Source organism: Delphinapterus leucas, chromosome 13, assembly GCF_059928025.1.
Source record: "Delphinapterus leucas isolate spDelLeu-1000000601 "Yukka" chromosome 13, BTC_Dleu_Yukka2, whole genome shotgun sequence".
In the NCBI taxonomy this organism is placed as follows: domain Eukaryota; kingdom Metazoa; phylum Chordata; class Mammalia; order Artiodactyla; family Monodontidae; genus Delphinapterus; species Delphinapterus leucas.
Genome location: NC_143141.1, coordinates 33,980,644 through 34,007,122, shown reverse-complemented (window position 1 = coordinate 34,007,122; position 26,479 = coordinate 33,980,644). Strand labels below are relative to the sequence as shown.

Below are 26,479 nucleotides of genomic sequence, written 5' to 3'. Positions count from 1 at the left end.
GTTATAAAATTATAAGCAAAAATATAGAAATTTTAGAAGAATTTTTGTATAATTTCCGGGTGTATATGCTTCTGGAGGGGGTGAGATGAGCCTTCTTAGACCAGAAACAAACAAAACAAAAACCCACACCATTTAGAAGTCGTAAAGGAATAGATGACAAGTTTGATTGCATTTAAATTTTATAATGGCAAAAGACACTCAGAAACAAAATATCAATGTGGAGAAACCAATTGCAACATATTTGACAAAGGGTTATATTCCTTATATACAAGCACCATCTCCTGATAAAAAAAGAGACAATCAGCTCATTAGAAATACCAGCAAAGAATATTAAAGGTTTTTTTTTTTACCCATCAGGGTCATTCACCCTTTCATCAAATATACACTGATTTTCTACTGTGTGCCAGGTATCGTACTAGGTATTAGAGATAAAGCGGTGAAGAAAACAGACAAATATCCCCAACATAGAGCTCATGTTCTAGTGGAGGGAGCTAGATAAGAAAGAATAAGAGATAAACTATATGGTATGTTAGAAGGTGATATGTGCTATAGAAATAAAGCCTTGTAAGGGGGCAGCATAAAGGAAATGAATTAGTTTGTGCAACTCTAGGGAAATGAATTAGAAAACCTAGGTGAAATGGATGCTTTTCTGGGAGAATGTAAATTATAGGAATGATTGTGGAGGAGAGAGAAAAATTGTAATCAAATTATATATCATAAAATATCTAGAGAGGGCTTCCCTGGTGGCGCAGTGGTTGAGAGTCCTCCTGCCGATGCAGGGGACACGGGTTCGTGCCCCGGTCCGGGAAGATCCAACATGCGGCGGAGCGGCTGGGCCCGTGAGCCATGGCCGCTGAGCCTGCGCGTCCGGAGCCTGTGCTCCGCAACGGGAGAGGCCACAACAGTGAGAGGCCCACGTACCGCAAAAAAAAAAAAAAAAAAAAAATCTAGAGAAAGTTGTTCAAGAACAACCCCTAGAGAAAGCACCAGAAGAGATATTTCAAAGATGAATTCTACCAAACTTAGAAAACAGACAGGTCCATTGATTTTTAAACTACGTCAGTTTAGAAAAAGAAGTAAGGTCGTGGAGAAATGGTCATTCTTTTACATATTTAGTGACAGTGGGAATTTGTATAAGCTTTTTGGAAAGTATTCTGTCAATATCTAGTAAAATTAAATATCTATCTATCCATGTCCTTTAATCTAGCTGTCTCACTTGCCTTTGGAAATAAAAATATTAGTTGGTAAGGCTGTTTGTATAAAACAATGTTTGTAAGGATCAAAAAGACTGAAAACAACTTTAGTGTTCAACAGGTTGAATAATTGATGATAGAGTCATACTGTGAGTCTTATGCAACTATTAAAAAAAGAGGATTTATATGATTTACTTGGAGAGATGTCAGTAATCAGGAAAGTAAATAGCAGGCCAATGTGTAAATCTTTGGAAAAAAAAGAATGAAGAACATTTCCCATTACATGCAATTAACACGTTTGGGTATGTTTGTATGAATATAAAGAAATATATGGAAGGAAATTATCACACTTTAACATTGGTTATTTGGAGTTTGGGGAGAGCTTCTTGGCTTTTTCCTTGTTGTTTTTGGCTTGTTGCCTCTATCAGGACTTTAAGTTTGAAAAGAAAATCCGGTAAGATTATTTTATAAAAGACTTTTCTTTCAGCCTTTTCTATGCTTAATGTGAATAAAAGAAATGCATCTACTTGTGTTGCATCACAACTAGCAGTCGCTCGCAGGTGATGTGAATTGCATGGTATCCAAGGGGCAGGACTTGTGAATTCTACCAGATTTTGTCCAATGATTGAATTTTTTTGTTGGTGTAGTAGAGGTACTTTGAGTTACTCAAAGTCTCTCAACTCAAGGTTTTTAATCGGTAAAATAAAGGTACAAAATATCTACCACATTAGGTAGGTATTTTTATTATGAAACGACTCAAAGGATTTTCCAGGTGTTAAGCTTTTAGCTCAATTAGCTTTAATTGAATTCAAATTTCTTGACGTTTTCAGTGGCTATGATATACTTCGCATCATTGCAAATTTATATCTATTGATTTGATATTGAAATATTAAGTATTTCTATATCTATGTTTAAAGGATAAAGGCAGGTGAAATCTTAATCATACAAAGCATTACGATATCCAATGCCAGATGAATACCATGTATTTTAATGTATTATTGAAGGCAAAAATGATCAGGGAAGACTTCATGGAGGTGAGATAATGCAGGTCTCACATATGCGCATGATTTGAACAGGACAATAGAGGACGGGCACATAACAGGCAGAGGCACCGATACCGGTGCCCGAGTTTTGCCGGGGAGGCCTGGAACGCCACACGAGAGAGCGCCCCCTCCCGGAACCGAGTTCCTCCTGCCCCTTTCTCGTGCCTCCGGGCGAGCGCGGTGCCGGCGGTACGCAGGCGCCGCGAGCAGCTGAGGGCTCGCAAAGGCTCGACTGGCGCGCATGCGTGCGGCTCTTTGGAGGCGGTAGCTTCTTCGGCGTCGAGACTGGAGGCTGAGTCTAAACTGTGTGGGGCGCAAATGCGATCCGGCTGTTAGTCGGGTAGGCATAGGTAGGACGGCTGCCTTGTGGGGAGCAGGGGGCTGGAAGGCGGGAGTCCGTAGCGTGGGGGTCCTGAGCCTTTCCTTTGCAATCCGGGCCGACTATTGTATCTGTGTCGCAGCGGCTGCGCACAAAATGGCGGCGGGTTGACGGCGGGGGCGGGAGGAGGTTGGGGGACCCCCGGGATGGGAAGGGAGCTCGGCTGCCTCGCCACCGCGTCGTTTCACCGCACTGCCCCCGGAGGGCCGGGTCGGGGCCCGTGCTAGGACCCTACTTCAGGAAGAGCCGCCTGACGCCGTTTGCACTGGGCGGAGGAACGAAAACAGCCCTTTGGCAAGGCCGTGGCGGCCCCTTCCCCATCCGCGGAGGGCCTGCCGAGAGCGCACCAGGCCTGACAGCCGGAGGAAGCGGTGGTGAGGGAGCATCGCGGAGGGAGTAACCATTCCCGTCGGGCCTGGAAGAGAGGCGGTGGAGCTCGAGCTGAGCCCTTTGGCGAGCAATATTGTGCAAGAAGCGTGGAGAGAAGAGCGTGTTTGTGTTTGGGGCTGGGGAAGGGGGAGTTGGGGTGAAGAGGGAACCTACGATCCAGCGGCTTTTGCACGTCGGGGTTTTCTCTCCCTGCCTTGTGCGGGCCTGAAAGCAAAGAGAGTGTCACCTCTGTGCGGGATACCGAGGGCTCGTGAACTGCTCTGATACTTAATTCCAAATTACTCAGAGGAATCCAGAATGCGGATCGTTAGTGATTTAGTTTTGCGTGATTCCTAGCTTGGGCCCCGTTCTGTTTAAGGTGGGGGGAGAATGTGTACCACATACAAGAATCCTGGAGGACATCTGAAACAGATCTTTTGTTATTTGGGATAACTGTGAATAAGGGAGACATATTATTACAAGGTCTTTAGTTGAAGTAGACAACGAAGGCTTCCTCAAGCTATTTTCTCTTAATTTTAAAATTTGCTCTGAGGCAAAATTTGGGGGGAAAATAATATTTTAATCTGGAGGAGTTCTGAAGAAAAATTTGTTAGCAGGATCCGGCGACTTCTGTTGATTCAGATTCTTTTTCTAACCAGCTTTGGAATTGTGCACAAAATTTTTTTTTTCTTTATTTGTTATAAAGGGTTAACTCATTTTTCAAGGATGTTTGCTGGCTCAGATTTGCAATTAAAATTGATAATCTGAAAAACAATTTACAAAAAAAGTGAGTTTAATGAAGTTTATACAGAATAATGAACACATAATTGACATTATTTCAACATAGCTTTAAATATTGTTGATGATTAGGTATTCTAGACTTAGTGGGCTTATGTTGCATTCTTTTTCCATTTGACAGCATTTCATATACACTATATTCTCATACTCGGTAATATACACTTAAATAATCATGTGAAATTAACATGTTAATACACAGAAATAATGCTGGGCCTTCTTGATTGTGTTGGAACCAAGTGAGGGTAAAGATAAAACAGTTGGAAGAAACCACAGAATCTCGTTCGTTTTTATTAACTAGTTTTCATGTCACACATTTATTACCTTGAGTAGTGGTTGTATTTTAGTTTTGTAATCTCTTGTATTTTGTTATGGAGGGCGTATACAGTATATACTCAGGTTTAAAAAAATACTTCTTACAATCAGTGATCACTTTGTACTTCATGGCTGTCTTAAAATTTTTCTCTTGGGTGCTCTTAGGAAGGTGATCTCTGGAAATTTTTTTTGTGTAGTGAAAGAAAATGAGACACAAATAGTTGAGTGGAAAGAGAATATAGGCTTTGGAATCAGAAGATCTGGCTTCGAATCCCTGTTTTCCTCTTAACTGTATGAGTGAGATTTGGGGTAAGTTATTTTAGTCTTTCTGAACTTTTGTTTCCGTATCTGTAAAATGGTGATACCACTACTTCCTGCTTGGGATTATTGTGAGGATTAAGTTAGAAGAGGTATAAAAAGCCCCTATCCTTTGGCACATAGTAGGTACTTAATAAATGTTAGCTGTTACTATTGTTGCAAATTTTTAAGTGCTTAGGCAGCATCTTTTAATAGAAAATTGCAACCTGTGGATACTACCTCTTAATTAAAAAGAAGAGGCTTAAAGGAATTTAGGTTAAATTGATAGAATTTTGGAGCTGAAAGATCATATAATCTTTCATTAAAATATTTTGTTCATCTGTTGATATAAACCTATCAAAATAATATTGTATCCATTTATTCATATGATTATTATGTTCATCTTTGTATCTGTCCCAGTGCCTGGTATGTATTAGATGCTCCCACGTTGAGTGAATGAACTCAGGTGGTGGTTGCCAGAGTCTGGATAAGAACACAGGCCCTTGGGAGTGCAAATCGTGCTCTTTCTACTGTGACTTAATGTATACTGGTCAAGGTTTGGAAAATATCTGTCCAAATAATTAATAAAATGCTTTATATACTGAGAAACAGTGCTTCCAGTATGGGTACCCAGTAATATATTTTGGGCTGTTGTGCAAGGAAACAAGCTACTGAATGTTGAAATGTGGTTTTAGAGATCCTCCAAACTGAAAGTAATTATACTTGTGGCTAAAGCCAATAAGCCTTCTTTGTATCCAACTTTACTTACTCTTTCATTGCTTCAACTTTATTTACTGTAGTCTGAAATTTGTGATTGAAATGAAAATGGAAGGAAGATAGGTATATGGAAAATAAGAGAATAATGGAATGGAGGAAATAATGGTAGGGAAAAGGTGAGGTACAGAAATAAAACACAGCTCTTACGATGAGTGAGGATCAAGAGTAACGGGCTTTGTATTGAAAAGAGAAATGTTCAGGGAGTATAGGAGAAGGGGTTTTAAGGTGCATATATTTTGATGTTTTCTTAGTGCTTACCTTGGGGTACGTACATTTTGGATTATTTTTCTACTCTTTTGAGCCCCTTAAATAACAAAGTATATTTATTGTTACAGTCATTCTTAAGTTTTCATACTTTTTTCTTGCCTTACTTCCACAGTCCTCATTTTATTAATCTTGCAACTGATTTCCCTGTTGTTCTTGCTAATGAGTGAATGTTGCCAGCTTTCTATTCTTTTGAATTTCATCACTTCTTTCAAAAAAATTTTTTTTTATTAGGGAAAATTTTAAAGATACACAAAAGCAGAGAGTATTTTATAATGATTCACCTATCACCCAGCTTCAACAATTACAAGCTAATGGTCAGTCTTGTCTCTACCCTCCATCCTGTTATTTTTAAGCAAATCCCATAACATATCATTCATCAATTTATAGTTTAGAATTTTTCTCCAAAATATTTAGGAAAAAACATGCATATCACACCTAAAGTAATAATAGTTCCTTAATATCAGAGATTCAGTCAGTATTCAAATCTCCCTAATTGTTTCTTATACACCACACATGTGTCTATGTATACATGTATTAATTTAATTACTATTTCTATTACCATATTGAAATTTTCAGAAATTACCCATGTCTTAATAAAAGGAACAAACAACTACCTGCTTCTTAGGTAAAGCATTTTGTTTACTGTCTTAACATTTTTTGAGCATCTGTTGCATGTCACGGGGTATAATTTTAATCATTCTTCACATCAACATTCTGTGCTGTTATACTGAGTCTTGGGTTAATCAGCTTGCTGAGGCTCACATTTTTAGCAAGCAACAGGATCAGAATTAAAGCACTGAGCCCAGGGTCTAAGTTCTTAAAAAATGCTATGCTATGTTAGCGTTAAATTTTACTTATGGGAGTTACCCAATTTTGCATGAAGTCACTTGCTGGCACCCCTTGTAGCAGGGTGGATATCTTCAGATAAGTGGAAATTTCCCCAAAAATGAGATAATTATGGATTGCATAATGGGCTAACAGTCAATAGTTAGGGAGTGAACATGTTGCAGAAGAAGAATAGCCAAATCCAAAAATGTGCTTAGGACTGATGCTCTTTATCATTGCCAGCTTTCTGCCTGTTGCCATACTTGCTTATAGTCCCTTTTTGACCTAGTACTAAGGTGTTAGATAGCCTGGTATTGGGCCATTTACTATTTGAATGAATTAAACTGCTGGCTTACAGGGGAATTCCGTATTTCCCTTCCCTTTATCTATCGTTTTGCGTGCTTGCATGCACCCTTATTTTTTTCCTGAACTATCTTGAGAGTAAGTTTCATGTATTATGTTCCTTTACCCTTTATTAGTTTATTAATGAGCGTAATAGTTTATTTCCTAAGAACAGGATGTTTTCTTTTGTAGTCATAGTGCCGTTATCAATCTCAGTAAATTTAATATTGATAATATTTTTTACCATATTCTGATTTTGTCAGTTGGCCCAATAATGTTTCTTATAGCAGTTTTTTCTCCCCTCCAGTACAGGATCAGTCTAGGATTAGGTAATTGCATTTAGTTGTCGTGTTTCTTTAGTCTTCCTTGCTTTGGAATGTTTCTATAGTCTTTTAATCTTTTTGTGAAATTGCCATTTTCGAAGAATACTATTTGCTTTTTTTTTTTTAATAGAACATTTTTCATTTTGGATTTTTTTGATGTTTCCTCTTGAATAGATTCAGATTATGCATCCCTGGAGAGAAAAATCAAATTGCTTTGTTCCCCCATGGTATCAGATCTGGAGGTGCAGGAAGTCCATCTGCCCCTCATGGATAATATGATGTTTGGTCAAAATGTTTGAGGTTTTTTCTCCCTTGAACTAATTGATCTGTGGAGAGATATTTTAAGACCATGGAAATGTCCTGTTCCTCATCAGAATTTCACTCAGGATTTAACATGCACGGATGATTCTTGCCTGAACCAATCTTTACATTACTGTGATGGTTATAAAATGATTTTCCAACTTAGCATTTTCTCCACATTTACAGTGATTGATTGGTATGGTGTTATGGACTCCTGGCTTTCTCAGTGGTTACTGCCCAGTCCTTTCTTGCTTTATCTTATTCCATGTATATATCTTGTTTTCCACAGTGAGAACCCTGGTCTCCAGCACTATCAAAACATTTACTTATATGCTCAGTCCCATGATATAGCTAAAGTAATTTAAGAATTGTTTCATCCATACCACTGCAAAAAAAAAGCAAAAGACAAACTACTAAAAAGAGTAAGAATTTGTTTGTAGTTCTCAGTTTTCTCCTAGCTCCACCAAAACTGAGAGCGTATAAATCAAATAGTGGGTTCATAAATTACTTGTTTTTAGTTTAGTTTAGTTTTCTTTTTCCCCTTCAGTGAGTTATGGTATTCATTTGAAAAATGAATTAGTTTGCTTTCAGTTTTAGCTTTTTTCCTTCTTCCCATCCTTGATTTAATTTTTTTAAAACTTTAGTTTGTTGACATGCTTCTGAAAGTCAAAATTATATAGTAAGACATACTCCATGAAATATGGTTCCCATTTATTTCTTTTCAGTCCTGTTTTCTGTGTTATCCTACCTATTTCTTTTTGTAACCATAAGCAGATACATGTGTTTTCTCATTTCCATTTTTTATATAAAGTAACATTATATATGCTCTTTTGTACTTTGTAAAGACTTTAAGGCATTTGGCATTTTAAGTCATTTGGCCAGATAATTTTGGTACACTTAATTGAAGATTTTGGAAACCCGTTTTAGGCAGATGGGAACATTTTCTGGCTCATGCACTTCATGAAAGAAGTGAACAACCAAATGGCAGGAAGGGTAGGAATGCAGTCTGACTTCAAGAACAGTTGGAACTGGTAGTCTTCAGTACTATATTTACCTCTTGGTCCTGCTTACCTATTTTACTGGCTTTCCTTTTTTCAGTTTTCGTGCTTTCTCACTAAGGCAGTGAGTATGCCGTCAACAGCATTTTGACAACAGAGTTTTATCAGTATTCACCATTTTTCTCATTTCTAGTTTAAAAAAAAATCTCAGAAAAGGTTTCTTTATTCCAAGTTGGATCTAGTGGTTTCTCTTGGACTAATGTGTTCTATTTGTTGAGGGTGGCAAAGTAATAAGCAGGACCACCAGTGAACATCTCGGGGGCATCATTTACTGTGGGAATACAGTGTTGTCTGTAGAGACCCATTTATGTGTGCAGTATACATACTCCTGAAAAAGAAAAAAGCATCTGGTTATACTCACATATCCTGCTTATCAAAACAGTTGTCTTCCTGGAAATAATAACTGTTAAATCATTGCTGTATAAGGTTGTTAATGGTGATCTGTTCCTGGTATTGTGCATTATTAGCAAGTTGATCTTCCGTTTTCTTTCAGATCTGAAATCATGATGGTTACCAATCCTTCCAGGTAGCAGTGAAGTTTGATGATGCCCTTCATGATAAAAACAATGTTGCTAGTATTCTGCTTATTTTTTTCTTTCTGTTTCTTTGACGGTTTCATTGAGGTGTACCACGTTTTGGCATTTTTAACATCCAGCATGGTACTCGTGGCACCTTCAGAATTATGACTTGTGTACCTTTTGTGAGACATAAGGGGACAAAACTAAAGGTAGAAAAGAGTTGGCTGAGTGGATCTACCTATATACTAGAGGAGATTAGAAGATTGAGTACCAGTCAAACTGAGAAAAGCACGGAATGACATGTACTCTTGTATTAACTGGCCAGTGTAATACTTGCATTCTTAGGTGTGAAAGTAAATTTTATATATTTTGAGACAAACAGTTGCTCTAACACAGGGTATCAAATGAAGTATGTGGGTATGTACCTAGAAAATAATGTTAATTGTAGTTTTCCCTTCATGGTAAGATTATAGAAGACTTAATTCTTTTCTGCTTGTCAAGAGGATGATCTTTCTTTTGGGGGAGGGTGTTAATGAACATGTATTGCCTTTTTTAATAATTAGAAAAAACAAAGCTATAAAATTTAAATTTTATATATCTAGAATACAGCATGGAAAGAACACCAAGAGGAGTCACAGGTTCTGTTTGTGACCTTGCCACTTAGTTCTAAGGCTTTACTTAACCTGTAAACTTGGATTCACTTGCTCACTGGGTTGTTGCAAGGCTCAGATGAGATAACGGATATCAAATTGCTTTTTAAACAGTGAAGTGCTATAAAGTTCAAGTATGGGGTTTGATAAGTCTTTTCATTATGAATCTAATGGAGCCATTATGATCTGGCTGACTAATTTTTGATGATGCTTTTATATTTTTAGATTTCAGATTTCTTTATGAATATCTGTAAAGAAAATTAAGGATTCCCTTCCATCTGAAAGACTGTATCAAAATAGGTAGTGGACATCACAGAAATATCTCATGGGATATCATGGCGATTTTAAAAAAATCTGTTAAGCCATTTCTTCATGTCTGCCTCAAGAACTCAGTTTCTACTAGATGCTTCTAAAAGAATTTGTATGGTTGACATTTTATTGAATATATCATTTCTTTTCAGAGTGGCATATTTTAGTTCTCGATAGGACATAGAAAAGAGTTTTTAACTGCTACTTATCAAAATAATAATCCTTCAGGAGTTGAGAATGTTTTGTGACCATTAAATATCCTGTTTTTGAAAACCATTAAATTTAGGGAAATAAAATGTTGATTGAAAATAGCAAATAGCGTAGTTCATACGATAAAGTTTGGTGTACCCTCTTCCCCTTCCCATCCATCTATGTATGCACATACACAAAACTAGAAGAAATTACATCAGAATATTAGTTCAGTGTTGGTAATGGTTTTACTGGTAAGCATTTCATTTACTACTTTTTATTGTTTCCTTTAAAAAACATCTGTTATATCATCAGGAGTAAAAATTTATTTTAAAGGGTAAGTAGTATTTAATTGCAGTTGTGTTCAGTGGAGTTAATAATTAAGAACTCAGATCTCAACTCAGATTTTTCCAAGTTAGTTTTATGATTTGATGTGTTGGCTCTCTGTAAATTCCGTTAGGTGAATGAACCTCTTTATGGCCAGAACTCTTAGAGTTAAGTGAACAAGGCTTTATAATTGTTGTCTTTATTTGTTCAGTTGTTTTCCAGGTGTTAATGCCAAATTTACCCTTGTCTTCCTGGTTCTTGTTTCTTATCACATTGTTTTTAGGTTATATCAGTTTCATTCTCAAAAGACTGAGGGTTTATTTTCTTTGGTGTGGCATAACCTAATTCTTAATCAGGGGTTTCATATCAAGAGTCCTTTGCTTGTTTTGCTTAATTTTACTTTTTTCATCTCACAAATAGTTTTTTTTCCACACAGAGAAAGAGTGAAATATGAAACTGTTTAATAACTAATAAGTCAGTTGAGTCAGGTGGGAAGGAATGATGTAGGAGAAAATGAACTAAAATGAGATTTTAGACTTAAATCTGCATGTTATTTATACATTGCCTGTTAATCATAGCAAATCAGCTGATTTTGGCTTTTGTTAGACTTTGGTGTGATAATATTAGATTAGATTGAGAAGTATGAAGTTACGTTGGTTTTATACTCTCCCACCCTCCTTTTTTGTTTCGTTAAAAATGTCATACTTAATATTTAGCACTTGAATTTTTTATTTTGGTAATGTTCAAACACGTAAAAAAGTAGAGAGGAAAGGTGATAAATCCTTTTGGACCCGTCACTCAGCTTCCACAACAAATATCTTTGCCAGTTGTGCTTCATCTAACTTCTCACTCACCAAACCCCACCCCTCACTCCCGCCGACATGCACCCTTTGTTTTCTAGATTATTTTAATAAAAATCCCAAATTCATCATTTCACTTGCTAGATACTTGAGTCAACATTTGATTCTTTAAATGCCAGTGCATCAACAAATCTATGTGGATAACTGTAGATTTTCAGTTTATAACAGCCAAGGAAAAAGTGTTAACTTTAGACTGGAGCATACTATTGTGTAGCTGGGAAGCTTGCCTTTTTCTGATCTTTTTGCATTTTGAGTTTTTTTTTTTTTTTTTTAAGACACTGACATTAGCAGGAATTAATTGCTTCAAAACACTTTTATAAAGCACAGCTGACTTTCTGGATTGCTTTTACTTTTGGGCTTACAGAGCATCTATTATATTGTAGTTCTTCCAGGATAGGTTTTGTGTTCAAGAGATTTAACTCTAATTCTTCTGAATCTGTTAAGATAGAAAGAGGTTGTATGTGAATAGAGATAGAAATTATTTTTATGATTTCTGCTTTTACTCATCTCTTACCCTTTTCGCCCCCCTAAATTTAGCTACCCTCTGCTTTGCAGAGGCAGAGATTAAAAGATATTGATGCTTAGGAGTGAGATTTGTCTGCCTGAAAGACCCCTGCTCGGTGGAATGAGGGGAGGGAGAGTGAAACTGACATTTAGTGGGCAACTCATTTGTTAGACGCTGTACATATTTGTATTTCATCTTAGTCCTTAACAGTAATCTGTAGAGGAAAATACTTTCCTTTTTTACAGATGAGGGAACTGATGCTCTGGAGATTAAGTAGCTTGCCCAAAATCTTAATAGTAGATGGTGAATCCGGTAGAATTCAAACCCTTCTCATCTGACATATAGAGATACATTACTAGCTTAGAAATGAATGTGAACATTGCATGTATTACTGCATTTATTAGATTAATAGCTTAATGTGTGCCATAGGAGATGATCAAAGAGATTCTTGTGGGGTGGGACTTGGAAACAGTCTTGAAGATTGAATTTGATTCAGAGACCTAGGAGTATTCTAGGTAGTGAGGTATGAATAAAGTATGGAATGTGTTGAAAGTGGTCAGGAGATTGCAAATAGACCAATTTGGCTGTAGCAAAAAATTTTCATTAAGTATAGGCTAGGAAAGTGTGAAAGGTAGATGGGGATTAGGTTATATACTAAATGCCAGGTTGACAAGTTTGGACACTATCTTAGGAGAAGCAGTAAAGTGGTGAAGATTTTTATGTAGAGGAGTGATAATAAAGAGTGTTTTAGGGATATTAATCAGTAACGACAGAATGAATGGGGTGGAGGCCAGCTGTGGTATATAGAGTGATGAGAGCTTGCAGTAGGGTGGTGGTGGTGGTGAAAGGGAAGAGGAAAGTATATATTAGAGACATTGACAGGAATACGTAGAATTTTATGTTTAGTTAGAAATGGAGAATAAAATGTTTTTGAGCCTCATTGACTAAAGTAATTGGTGTAGAGAACAGAGGGTTGAAAATGGATAGTTTTGGGAGAAAGTTCCAAAGTCAGTAAAAACAGTAGCTAAAAGTTGGCATAAGGGAGAGAGGTTCTTGGCAATTTTTTTTTTCTGTCTTCATAGATAATTTTATTAAATAGTCCTGGGGTTAATGAAGAATCACGTGTCTTAACTGAAACTATATTTTGTCTTGGTCCAGAATTTTATAGCTTTGTCAGAAACACGCAGTTAATAAGTTTAATTAGTTTAAAATTTTTAAATCATCCCAGCAAGCTGTTTCATCTTACTACAGTGTTTTGTTCAGAAGCTTTAACCTAGGCTATTCTACATTTAAAAAAATTTGATAAACACATGTTTAGTAAGACCTTGTTACCTTGATACCTCTCTTATCTCAGTTCCCTCAAAACTCTAGAAGATACTCATAAAACTCAACTCAAGCATTCATGACCCCTTCCAGAAATAAATCCTTTTATGATGCTTTTTAGCATTGTTGTAATAATGAAAAACTCTATTTTGTTTTTCTTGTTAGATTGCTTGCACTTTGGCAGGAATCATGTTTTATTTGGCTTGAAAACTCCATAATGACTGTCACATTAGACAAAAAATGTTTAATAAATTGAATGATTCTGTACTCATTCCTTTCCACTAAAATCAAAAAGAAGGGGGAAAAAGATCTATGATGATAAACAAACAACTTCTGAGAACTTACTGACCACAGCAACTGAATGTATATTCTCACCCCATCCCCCAATGGCATGCAGGATTTGGACACTTCTAAGAAGTTTTAAAAGGAGTTGTAATTACCGCTCAGCACCTAGGACAGCACCCAGTGCAACACAGTGTATGAACTCTGGCTTGAGGTTTGGGGTTTGTGTTCTGGATTCGGGAAAGAAAAGAAGAGAAAGTTTTGGGGAAAGTTTAATATCCTCGTAAACACCCTAAAAGTGTATGAAATGCAGAATGGTTTCATGGCTTTGTTTCAAAATGTTTTACACTGGCTGTAGAACCCACTTCATGAAGTAGTTTGAGTTAAAATGATCTAATATTTGTGTTTTAACTTTCAGCTTTGTGTTATTCTTGGAAAATTTCGCACCACTTGTGAATTCCTTGAACCTGGGCATTGCAAACCCACTTCTGTTGGGCCCATCTCCTTTGCACTTTGCTCAGATTAAGACTCAGTTGGCGCTTCAGCAGCTGAATGCCGTTGCCTCACATAGTTCAACACCACCTTATACTTTATTAAATCAGGCTTTCTTGAAAATAGCCATGTCGAGACCCAGGTTTAATCCTCGAGGAAACTTTCCACTTCAGAGGCCACGAGCACCTAACCCTTCTGGGATGAGGCCTCCAGGACCATTTATGAGGCCTGGATCTATGGGTCTTCCAAGATTTTACCCAGCAGGGAGAGCCCGTGGGATACCACACAGATTTGCTGGCCATGAATCTTACCAGAACATGGGACCACAGAGAATGAATGTTCAGGTAACTCAGCACCGAACTGACCCAAGATTGACCAAAGAAAAATTGGATTTTCATGAAGCACAACAAAAGAAGGGGAAGCCTCATGGTAGCCGGTGGGATGATGAGCCTCATATGTCTGCATCAGTGGGAGTGAAACAGAGTTCTGTAACGCAGGTTACAGAGCAGAGTCCTAAAGTACAGAGCCGCTATACAAAAGAGAGTGCCTCAAGTATCTTAGCAAGTTTTGGATTATCTAATGAAGACTTAGAAGAGCTCAGTCGCTATCCTGATGAACAACTAACTCCTGAAAACATGCCATTAATTTTGAGGGATATAAGAATGCGAAAAATGGGGCGCCGATTACCTAATTTACCTTCTCAGAGCAGAAATAAAGAAACACTTGGTAGTGAGGCAGTTTCGAGTAATGTGATTGATTATGGGCATGCAAGCAAATATGGCTACACAGAAGATCCACTTGAAGTACGTATTTACGATCCTGAAATTCCAACTGATGAGGTCAAGAACGAATTTCGGTCACAGCCAAGCATTTCTGGATCTGTTCCCGCTCCAAATGTGATATGTAATTCTATGTTTCCTGTTGAAGATGTGTTTCGACAGATGGACTTCCCCAGTGAGTCCTCCAATAATCAGTCCTTTTTCCCAGTTGAGAGTGGAAGCAAGATGTCAGGCTTACACATTTCAGGAGGACAGTCAGTCCTTGAACCTGTAAAATCTGTCAGCCAATCCATTAGCCAGCCAGTTAACCAGACAATGAGTCAGTCTCTGATTCCTCCTATGAACCAGCAACCGTTTTCATCGGAATTAATTTCAGCTGTAAGCCAACAAGATCGGATCCCACGTGAACCTGTCATTAATTCATCTAATGTACATGGATCGGGAGGAAGTAAAAAGAATTACCAGTCAGAGGCTGACATCCCCATTCAGTCTCCCTTTGGGATTGTGAAAGCATCATGGCTACCAAAGTTTTCACATGCTGATGCCCAGAAGATGAAGAGACTTCCAACTCCTTCTATGATGAATGATTATTATGCAGCGTCTCCAAGAATATTTCCACATTTGTGTTCTCTGTGTAACGTAGAATGTAGTCATTTGAAGGTGAGTGTTTTTAAAGATCACTGTATCATGATACTCAGCGCCCAAGTTTCCTCTAAATTCTCATGTATGCTGGTGTTAACTAGTCATTAAGGAAAAGGCAGAAATTTTGATTGCAACATCAACACTTAGTTGTAATCTTAAGTAGCCTGGCCTAAGTACTGAATTGGGTGTTAGGCTTTCTGTATTCCTGTGACTGGGCACACCACATGGGTCCATTTATTTTGAGCTTCTGAGAAGTTATCCCAGAAAATGCAACATAAAATTGATATGACGTAAACCGTACTTAGAAGACAATGTCACATGAGTTACCTTTATCTAAATAAGAGAATCTGTTAGTATAAAAATAAAAACTTGGAATAAAACATTTGTACTGCACACTTTTAAGAGACAGTCTGTTGTAGCCTTGCATGTATCTTTCGGTCTTGAGCTAAAGACAATTAATGTTGATTTAAATGTTTTCTGATTCTGTCTGAAATAGGATTTTTAGCATTTCATGAGGAGGAGCTTCCTAAAATAACTTAATCCATAGCAAAGTTCAGTCAGGATGAATTATTCGGACCAGCTGTGGGCTCAGAGCATAGATTATAGAATGATAGAATTTTAGAGAGAAGAGTCTTTAAAAAACAAAGAAGCCTTAGGTGTCTTCATGGTTAGTATAGTTAGAATGAAGTGTTTTACAGAGGTGCCGAAGAGTAATGTAGACTATACTGTTTGATAGTAATCATTGGTGGATTTGAGTAGAAATTTCCAAGTATGTTTTATTTACTTACATATGTTTGGAAACCACTGTTTCTTCTATTTACTAATGTGATTTGAAGATGTATATTATTCAATACAAGTGGTCAGGAAGGAATGTACTTCCCATGGGAAAAAGGCCCATGACTGGCCTTTGATTCAAGGCCATAGCATTGGTTGTATACTTTGAATAGGCCTAAAAGTCTTTTGGTGTTAATTCTCTTGTTTTTTCTCCTTCCAGTGCTGCCCTTTTATTGTCTTTCTATTACCCACTCACCAGGTTTCAGCCAACAAGAATCTGATACCTAAAACTGATGCTTTTGTCATAAAGGTTAATGCCAGCAAAGGAAATCAGCATTCTACCTCATTTTAGCCATATTTGCTGAGTTCTAATAAAATAATAATTGCCTTGCCCTATCACAGGGGATAGCAATAGCAAAGTCTTGGAAAATCTCAGAATAATTCATAGCACTTAGTTAAAATCTGTAAGTAGTCCTGGCCTAAGTACTGAACTGAGTGTTAGGTCCCCTGTATTCCATTTATTTTGAACTTTCAGTTAGTCATGATAAACCCAAGAAAAATATCTTAAATGTTTTAATTTTTTATCTGGTGAATAGAAAAGGTATACATTTATTCAGTAACTATTTGCTGATTACTTGTTTTGTACATGGCTATATTAGGTGCTGGGATGGAAATAAAGAACTATATAAAGTTTACATGTTGTTCCCAAGCAGTTTCTACAGTCTCACTGAGGAGAAAAATTATACACCTAAAGAATTTTTTAAAAATTGGAGGGTAACAAATGGTTCATAATTAACTTGTTTAGATATGCTGTAGGGGGAGAGATGTTTAATATTTCTATCTTGATTGCAGACTTATATCAGTTCAGGCTAGCATTATCAATTTACTGACACTTGTGTATTTAGCAGTATGTAATTAGAAAGTATAATATACTTTCTGACATCAGAAGACTTCTGTATTCTAGTTAAAGAAGACTAATTGAGTGACTACTGCGCTAAGTCTGTCTGGATTAGAGTGGTCTGGGAGGGAAAACTTCATGGAGTAGGTTGAAGATGGGTCTTGAATGATGAGTAGGCTTAGATATACCCAGGGGAGGAGGGGTGACATTTCAGATAGGAGCAACAACAGTAAGTTTGAGGGGCCTTGAAAAGCTAGCCTAAGGAGTTTAGACTTGAGGTGAGAGGCGTTAGGAAGCTAATTAAGGTTCTTGATATGTGAAGTAACACATTAAAAATGTATTTCAGGGAGATAAATCTGACTGACGTGTACAAGATGAATAGAAATGAGAAGAGATAGGATAGGGCACCTAATTCGAGGTTCCCTAGTTATTCAAGTATAAGTTGGTGAAAGTATGGATTACTATGATAAAAGTAAAAGAGAGGAGAAATCATTTAATGATTATTAGAATTCACAGAGATTGATTGCCATTTTAAATGAACAGATACCTTTTAATAGAACAAAACAATGGACCTAACTAATGAATTCTTCACTACTGGATGACAAATGATAGGGATTTGTGAACATGGACTTAGGTAGTACAAACTACCTCTCTTGTTTCTGTGATATATCTTGCTGCCTTGTAAGTGTGCATGTATTTGACATTATAAATATGTAACCAATAAATATAAATTACCAACTGCAAATTTTTTCTTGCTAAGTAATATCTGACAGTATGTTCCCCATCTCTGAGTCTTTAAAACTATAGCCTGAAAAAGACAACAAGAAAATGTGAAATTATGTTTTTTCTAAATTGGGTTTCAGACAGAGGAGGAGCTGACCTTAGTTTAGAAGTTACGTCTTTTTGACTGTCACAGTTGGTTGAGAAACCATGTCTTTTTTTTTTTTGCGGTACGTGGGCCTCTCACTGATGTGGCTTCTCCCGTTGCGTGAGCTCCGGACGCGCAGGCTCAGCGGCCATGGCTCACGGGCTCAGCCGCTCCGCAGCATGTGGGATCTTCCTGGACCAGGGCACGAACCCGTGTCCCCTGCATCGGCAGGCGGACTCTCAACCACTGTGCCACCAGGGAAACCCCAGCCATGTCTTTTTGACTGAAATAATTCAGTTTGAGAAAATACTGACAAAAGATTTTTGAAATAGTTGGTGGATAGTGAGCTCTGATATGGGTAGGTATTTTCACAGTTTGATTCTGGGCCCACTCAAGTCTACAGTCCTTGTAGCATCTCCTGCTTAGTAGATAATTATCACTTTTTCTCTGGAGAGGAGCACTGCTCTTGGACCCTTGTCTTACTGGAGAGTCTAGATATTGGGGTGGTGTACGTATATTTACTGAGCTTAAAAGCAAGTGATGTCAGTGAGTAAAGCGGGCCTGTTGAAAGGGTGTGTGTGTGTGTGTGTGTGTGTGTGTGTGTGTGGAGAACTGGAGAGAGTATACCTTAAGTAAGTTAGCTGTCAGCATCACCTGATGGTTGCTATATCAAATACATGTCTAGTATTAATTACATCTTCATATTTTTTCAAGAAAAGCTGGAAATCTCTGGATTTTTAAATATCGGCAACTTATTCAAATAAAACACTTTATGGTCCAAATAAATCATGCCCAACTTGATACCTGCCAGTGTGTCTGATGTAAACAATATCCAGTTAATGTCAAAGACATGGGTTTAACAGTACTAAAGACTCCTAACTGCCAATCTCTTCTAGCTTTCTAAATATTTGTATCACTGAGCAGGATATACAGACATTTCTTTTTTACAATCCACAATGAGTTTCATGGCTTAATGAAATAATTTAGGGTTTGTCATAACCTGCTGCTGAGCATTGCAAATAGCATGCACTTATTTTCAAATAGTTCTCGACAAGGCAGATTCCAAAATTAGTGTCAACTGTTGTTTTTAACTCTGGATATTTCTAGTTCGTCTTTGGCAATGACAAACTAAAATGTTTTTGAAATGGAAATGAATAACATTTTCCTCAAGGAAAGCGTTAAAATATGGAACTGTTCAGTAAGTTTTCTGCCTTCCCAAATGTTGGAGAAACAATAAAACATTGAGTAATATGCACATTGCTTTTAACTAACTGTTTCATTTGGGGGACTGTAATCTTTGAAAACTGTATTGCCTTTAAAAAAAAAAATCAGATGTATCTTCCAGGAGCTTTTTATGGATACGGAATGTAATTTTAGGGCAGCTTTGTGACACATGAAGTTATGTATAAGAAAGCATTTTGTTCATTGTAAAGCTCTATATGTAAGGGATATTATGTCTTTGAAATGATGTTACTTTCCATTATATCCTGAAAATAAATTAGATTTGATCAGCAGCATTTTTTCATATTTTTACTAATCTTATCCTTTGCCAATACATAGTGAGTACCTTGTTTGGAATAGTATTGGCCTAAGAGGTAGGATTTTTTGTTGCTAATGTTGTTAGCTTGAATTTTAGAGTTGTAAGGCATTGAGACTGTATTTTAGAGACTGTATTTTAGACTATATTTTATAGAATACCACCATTCTATTTATAGAGTTTTTGGTGTTCTCTGTAGTAGTGTTTTATATTTGAGATGAGTTATTTCTGATCCATGCTTTTATTTTCTCCAAGTTTACATGTATATTTGACTTCAAAACGAGTATCCATGGGTATGATTTTAAAAATGTTTTCTATACTAAAATGTTTTAAAATGGTATCAGTGAGTTGGTATTAAGTGCTTTTATTTGCAGGGCTTTTATTTTTGCTTGTGAAAATTTTGTTGTAGCCAAATGGTATTTATAACTAGATTTGGTTAATTTTTGATAAAACAAAATATGCTGTGTCATGTTAAAAAGCCTAATTTCATTAGTCAAATAAGGAATGTTCTAATTTGTGCACTTTTCTCCTTTTACAATAGGATTGGATTCAGCATCAAAATACATCTACTCATATTGAGAGCTGCCGACAGTTACGTCAACAGTAAGAGCAATTTTTTCCTTTTTTATAAGTAGCAAATTTACAAAATAATGTTTCAGGTATGACTGCTTAATACCTTTAGTGTGGTACTTTGGAGAAAAATATTTTTTTTAGAAAGCTATTGTCTATTTGAAATATGAATATACAAATATATTTAATCTTTTTCCCAAAGGAGAGAATTAAATATGATCCTTTCTTCTGACTCCTTCCTAATTTAACCCCAGTAGGTAACTTTAGTATCATTGGTTCATTCCTGCTGGCTTGCCTTCCCTTGGGATGGTTTATCTTTTTCAGAGCACATAGTCTACCCTTCTCCTATACTTCTTCCCCCTCATCCCCACCCCTTTCCCAAAGGATAAAAAACTAAAAACCACCCAAACCAAACACTAGTCTTTAATTTCAGGTCTAAACCTCTCCAGGTTTAGAACCTATATTCAGAAAAAACCTTAAGTGGGAGATGAACAAGCTAGATATGGTGCTTCCTCAACCTTGGTTCTTCAATTCTCTGACCTTTTCCTTCTTTAAGACAGGGCACCTATGAAGGTGAAAAGTGTGATATTAACAGTATTCTCTAATATCACCTGGAGTTACATAAAATTAAATTGTGCTCCTTTTAACATCATTAAATATGCTGATATAGTTGTGTGTGAAATTCCTGGTCACTATACTGATGATAATAACATGTTCCTGAGCAAGTGGATTTGTGGCAGCTGTTTTGGGTTTTTGTTGTTGTTCTTTATGAAAATATCAACAAAATTTTTTTGAGAATATTCAGGACTCTTCTAGTCATATGTGATAAACCTGACTCAGACCAATTTTTTAAAGTAAGGAAATTTATTAGCTCATTTAACTGGGAAGCTTAAGGAGTGTGAACAGCTGAATTAGATGCTCAAACAAAAATCAGAGTGTCAGAAATGTTTTCGTTTCTTGGCTGTTCTCTTCTGCTTTAGCCTCATGAGAAAGGCACACCTTTCTCCACAAAGCAGTGACCCCCTGGTTCCAGACTTAAGTGATGTGTACAGCTAGCAGTTCCAGGAGTTAAAAGATAAATAAAAACACTTCTTTCCTCATAAATTCTGCAGAAGTCCTTGGTTTGACTCTTTTGGTTCACTGTGGGTTAGTTGTCCATCTCTAAACCAGTTATAATGGTTGCAGGAATAGGGTACTGTACCTCGGTTGGTGTCATGTGTTGAGTGTGATATAAGTCCTACCTTAACTGTATAGACTAATAATAGAGTTGCTTACCTGTATAGATGTGTGCACACAAACATTGGTTATCATGCGGAGATAATTTGTTACTTGAATTGGATAGGCCTTACTGCCACTGTAAGTGGAAAATCTCTCCTAAGCCACAAATTTTCCCACAGATACCCAGTGGGATGTCTCATTTTTATGAAGGTAAGGGATTTAGGTGGGAGTGAGTTAGTTGCTGTAGGTAGGCATTAATGCTAGTAAGAGGATTCTAGCTACATGCACTGCCATTAATTTACTACATCACATGGCATTTATGCCTATTTAAAGACTTTTGTGTAGATAAGCCTTTTTTTTTTTAATGCACACAGGACCCTGATTTTTTAATATATATATTTATTTTTATTTTTGGCTGCGTTGGGTCTTTGTTGCGTGTGGGCTTTCTCTAGTTGTGGCGAGCGGGGGCTGCTCTTCGTGGCGGTGCGTGGGCTTCTCATTGTGCTGGCTTCTTTTGCTGCGGAGCACGGGCTCTATGCATGTGGGCTTCAGTAGTTGTGGCTCATGGGCTCTAGAGCGCAGGCTCAGTAGTTGTGGCCCATGGGCTCTAGAGCACAGGCTCAGTAGTTGTGGCACACGAGCTTAGTTGCTCTGCGGCATGTGGGATCTTCCTGGACCATGACTTGAACCCGTGTCTCCTGCATTAGCAGGCGGATTCTTAACCACTGCCAGGGAAGTCTCCAGGATGCTGATTTTAAAGCATGTGCTTTCCATGCCTGCTACTTCGTTGCTTGTTTTACATTTTTATCTTTTTCAGGTTATGTGCTCTTGAATAGTTTCTTTATGGCTTTCTCTATTGCAAAAAAAATTTAACAAATATGTTAGATTTGATTAGGTGCTTTGGATCTTTCCATGGCAAAATGTATGCTACTTTATTTTTTTAAAGCTGCGTTGTGTTTCTAAACCTTAATCTGTTTAGTCATTCCTCTGCTGATGTATATTTAGGTTCTTATTCCTTTTCTTAAGGCTGATTATCTCTTCTCTCTCTTTGTCTTGGATCTTTCTGGATTATGACATAAGAGTAGTTGGTTAACTTGAGAAAAGATACAGTGCGTTAAAGTTTTAGTATTAAAAATAATAAATAATAAGAGCTGTATGCTTATTGTGTGCTGGGTGTTCTTCTAAGTGCTTTACACAGTGTCTTTAATCTTCAAAGCAACCCTATGAGATATAGGTATAATGATTATTTGTGATTTTACCAGTGGGGAAACTGAGAGGCAACTTCCCTACTATAACACAGCAAATAATTGGCACAACTAATCTGTCTAACTCATGGATCTTCGCTCTTTTTTTTCTCTCAGCATTTTATTTTGAAAAGTTTCTAAGCTGCAAAAAAGTTGAAGGGATAATAAACATTCATAGAGTCTTTGTCTTTATTAACCAATTATTAACATTCGACATATCTATTATATCTTTATATGCACATTTTTAATACTATAGTTTTTGAAAACTACTTGAAAATAAATTAGACATTATGACACTTTACTCCTTAATTCAACATCTGTCTCTTAAGAATAAGGAAATTTTTCTACAGTGGTTATCTGTTATAACCACAGTATAACACAGTGATTAACAATGATTTCATAATGCCTTCCAATACATAGGCCAAGTTCAAATTTTCCCATTTGTTTCCAAAATGCCTTTATAACTATCTTTGCCTACCCCGCCCCTACACTTTTTTTTTAGCATTAATTTTTTTTATTGGAGTATAGTTGCTTTACAATATTGTGTTAGTTTCTACTGTACAGCAAAGTGAATCAGCTGTATGTATACACATATCCCCTCTTTTTTGGATTTCCTTCTCATTTAGGTGACCACAGAGCACTGAGTAGAGTTCCCTGTGCTATACAGTAGGTTCTCACTAGTTATCTATTTTATACATGGTATCAATAGTGTATGTATGTCAATCCCAATATCCTTTTGAGGAGGATATTTTCACAATGGTTGACTTCTGAAATGTCCACAAAAGTTGTCTTGTAGAATATTCCACATTCTGCACCTTTCTGGTTTTTTTCCTCTTCATTAAATTCAGGTTGAACATTTTTGTCACAAAAACTTTATAGGTGATGTGTATACTTACTGCATCACATTGAGATACAGATAATGTCGTTTACTTAGGTCCTTGTTCTTAGCCATTATGTTTCTATTGCTTATGTATCATGCTTCTGAAACACATTTAAAAAAACTAGTTAGTACCAAACGTAAAATAGATAGCTAGTGGGAAGCAGCCGCATAGCGCAGGGAGATTAGCTCGGCGCTTTGTGACCACCTAGAGGGGTGGGATAGGGAGGGTCGGAGGGAGGGAGACGCAGGAGGGAAGAGATATGAGGATATATGTATATATATAACTGATGGACTTAGTTATAAAGCAGAAACTAACACACTGTTGTAAAGCAATTACACTCCAATAAAGATGTTTAAAAAACCCACAAAAACTAGTCAGGCAATATATAGGCAGTCCAAACTCTATTTGCAGAATAGTATGTATGCTTTATCTTTCTGCTCTGGGCAGCAGAGACAAGAATATGTATTCTAGCAGTTAACCTAGATCTGAAACATCATTTCACATCTGAAACATTGTTACCCACTCTTGAACTGGAAAGATCTGGAAATTTAATAACTTCTGTGTGTCGACAACCAGCTGTATTTCCAGCATTGTACATAAGAGAAAGCTAAGGCCTACTCATAGTAAGTAACTGGCTTTCAGATACATGGCCATTAAGTGGCAGTACCTACACTTATACACCCAGCTGTGTTTGATTCCAAAGGTCTTGCTTTAGTTCCTTTTGGCCGCACCACATGGCTTGTGGGATCTCAGTTCCCCGACCAGGGATTGAACCCAGGCCCCAGCAGTGAAAGTGCCAAATCTTAACCAGGAGACCACCAGGGAACTCTCAAAGGTCTTGCTTTTAAACACAGTAACATAAGACCGGAAATGTATCTTCTTACATGGTACAGAGTAACAAAAGTTTTAAAAAATGTAGTAGTAGATGAAACAAAATTGTTCGTGTTTTAACAATTGTTGATGCTGGGTGATAGATACATTGGATTGAAAGTTAAGTTTTTTTGCCTTCATAGTTTGTCACATTGTAGTTATAAGATGCATCATGTCTGCTCTTAAAGCAGGAAGAAGTGGGCAGAAGCTTTCTCAGAAGTCTGCCAGTGGTTTTGTACCTATGTCTGTCTCATTGGTTTGAACCTATCACTGGCTATCTTCTAAGGAGGCTGAGAAAGCAAATATTTAGCTTTTTTAAGCCTTTGTTGTGGAGGCAGGCATGGGAAAAGAGAGTTGAGAATTGCTTTTGAGTTAACCTGCTAACGATGTCTGAGACAAATAGCAACAAATAAAAACCACTTTACTTTTAGTAAGGTTTTGACCTCACTTTATTTTCCTGCCAGGTGACTTGTTGAGTCTGCTGCCTTCATTTCCTTACCTGGCTCTCCTCTTGGTTACTGAAATTGTATTTTTGAACATCAGTGATTCAATAATTTAATTTAATCGCCATTTCCAGTTAACTTTTAAGAGTCCAGAAAATCTAGAAAAGATGAGGATAAAGATGTCTTTTTTTTAGGCTTCTATGATGTTACTGTTCCTCCTACTTTTTCTTTCTGTAATTAACCCTTAATCTCTTTCATTGGTGTATCTTTGTCTGCTTTACTCTTAAGTGTTAGTGTGCATAAGATTCTGTCCTCAGCCCTCTTTTTTCCCCACAAACTCTATTCTCTGTTTATCTCACTCATTCTTAGTAGTATAGCTGATGCCTGATTTCTAAATATCCCAGCCCTCATCTTTTTCTCTAATCCAGATATTTATTTCCAGTTGTTCTGAAAACATTCCTATGTTCCCTTCATTTCAGAAATGTTTATTGTTCCCTGTTGCCTTTTAATTATGTGCAGCCTCCTTAACCTGATTTCAAGGACGTTCATAGTTTGTCTCTGAGCTGCCTTTCCAGGTTTTCCCCCTCATAATTGCTTTTCATCACTTCCATGCTGCAGCCATACCGGTTCCTGGAATAGAACACATGTTTTGCCTCCAGTGCTTCTTTTATGTATCACCACTGTATGAAACCTAACCTGATCCATGCCTATTAACACACCTTTCGCCACATGGCTTGTGGGATCTTAGTTCCCCTGAAAAGCAACCTTTTTCTTTGAATTCTCCCCTGAATCCTCCCACTAGATCCTCTCTTGAGGAGCACTTGGTACAGTGTAAGGGGCACTATTCATGTCTTATTCTGTAGAGTGGTGTCCCCTGGAGTTCTGCAAAGTGGGAGAACTGTCTTTAACCCCAACCTAAGCTTGTGTTTTATACCTCTTCTATACATCTCAACACTTCTATATGTACTGCTTGTTTTACCTAAATAAACGTCGAGGCCTTTGAAGTATAGGGAATGTGTTTCTTTTCCCTGAATTGCCTAATACCTTATTTATTGAATTAGACACTCAAAATATTTTACTTTGAAGAAAATATTCATATTTTAATATACTAATAAATCACTGTGTTAACTTTGTTTTTTTATCTTTTTTAAACCTTTTTAAAAATATTTTTTAAATTTTTAAAAATTTTTTTAAATTTTTTTGTTTTTTAAATTTTTTAAATTTTTATTTATTTATTTATTGCGCCACATGGCTTGTGGGATCTTAGTTCCCCAGTGAGGGACTGAACCCGTGCCCTTAGCAGTGAAGCACGGAGTCCTAACCACTGGTCCACCAGGGAATTCCCTTAACTTTGGTTTTGAACAGTCCTCTTGATATATTGCAGGGAAAGATTGAGCCTTATAATCTTATTTTAACTGTTCATTAATATTGTTTATTCTCAAAATAGGTATCCCGATTGGAATCCTGAGATCCTCCCATCAAGAAGGTAGTTATTTTTTTAATAGTGGTATTATTGAAATTTGATTTTCTTTTAAAAGTAAACAAGTACTTTTTTTTTTTAAAGGTACTGTTTTGAATAGAGTCCTGTTTTGACCATTTTTACTTTTAAACAATAGGCAAATGGAACCAGCTCAATGAATCTTTCTTTAGTTACCCCAGTTTAAGTGTGATAGCTCCCATCTGTGAACTTTTTTTTTTTTTTAAGTCTGTTCTGAAAATACTTTGTACTTTTATTATTATTTTATGTTTGTGGGATCTTAGATTTGAAGGCTGGGAATGGGGTTCCCGGTTCAATGTGTAGGTACACAAGTACAACAGTCAAAGAAATATTTGTGGATGGCATAATGTTTCAGGAAAAATTGTTGAAAAACATTTGTTTATGTAAGTCATTTCCTAAATTCTTCATGTAATATAATACTTTCAAAACATAATTGGATATAATAGTGGTATAGGAAAAATGCAAGAAATGGATGATAATATTCTTTTGTAAATTAACAAAACAGAGGAATCTAAGCAA

At 36.8% G+C, this 26,479-nt stretch overlaps 1 protein-coding gene across 10 annotated transcripts in view; it reads left to right on the top strand.

Moving 5' to 3' along the window:
- Positions 1-2,465: 2,465 nt before the first annotated feature.
- ZNF638 (zinc finger protein 638) overlaps positions 2,466-26,479 on the top strand; it is an 83,672-nt gene continuing 59,658 nt past the window's right edge. For 8 of the 10 annotated variants that reach the window (XM_089923027.1, XM_022561319.3, XM_022561315.3 and 5 more), the window contains exons 1-4: positions 2,480-2,586; positions 13,665-15,177; positions 19,778-19,839; positions 25,910-25,948. In XM_089923027.1, the coding sequence (XP_089779153.1) occupies positions 13,867-15,177; positions 19,778-19,839; positions 25,910-25,948 (1,412 nt within the window). In that variant the 5' untranslated portion in view covers positions 2,480-2,586; positions 13,665-13,866. Of the gene's footprint in view, positions 2,587-13,664; positions 15,178-19,777; positions 19,840-25,909; positions 25,949-26,479 lie in introns of all 10 variants that reach the window. The other 2 variants (XM_022561314.3, XM_022561316.3) reach the window with 2 other exon arrangements.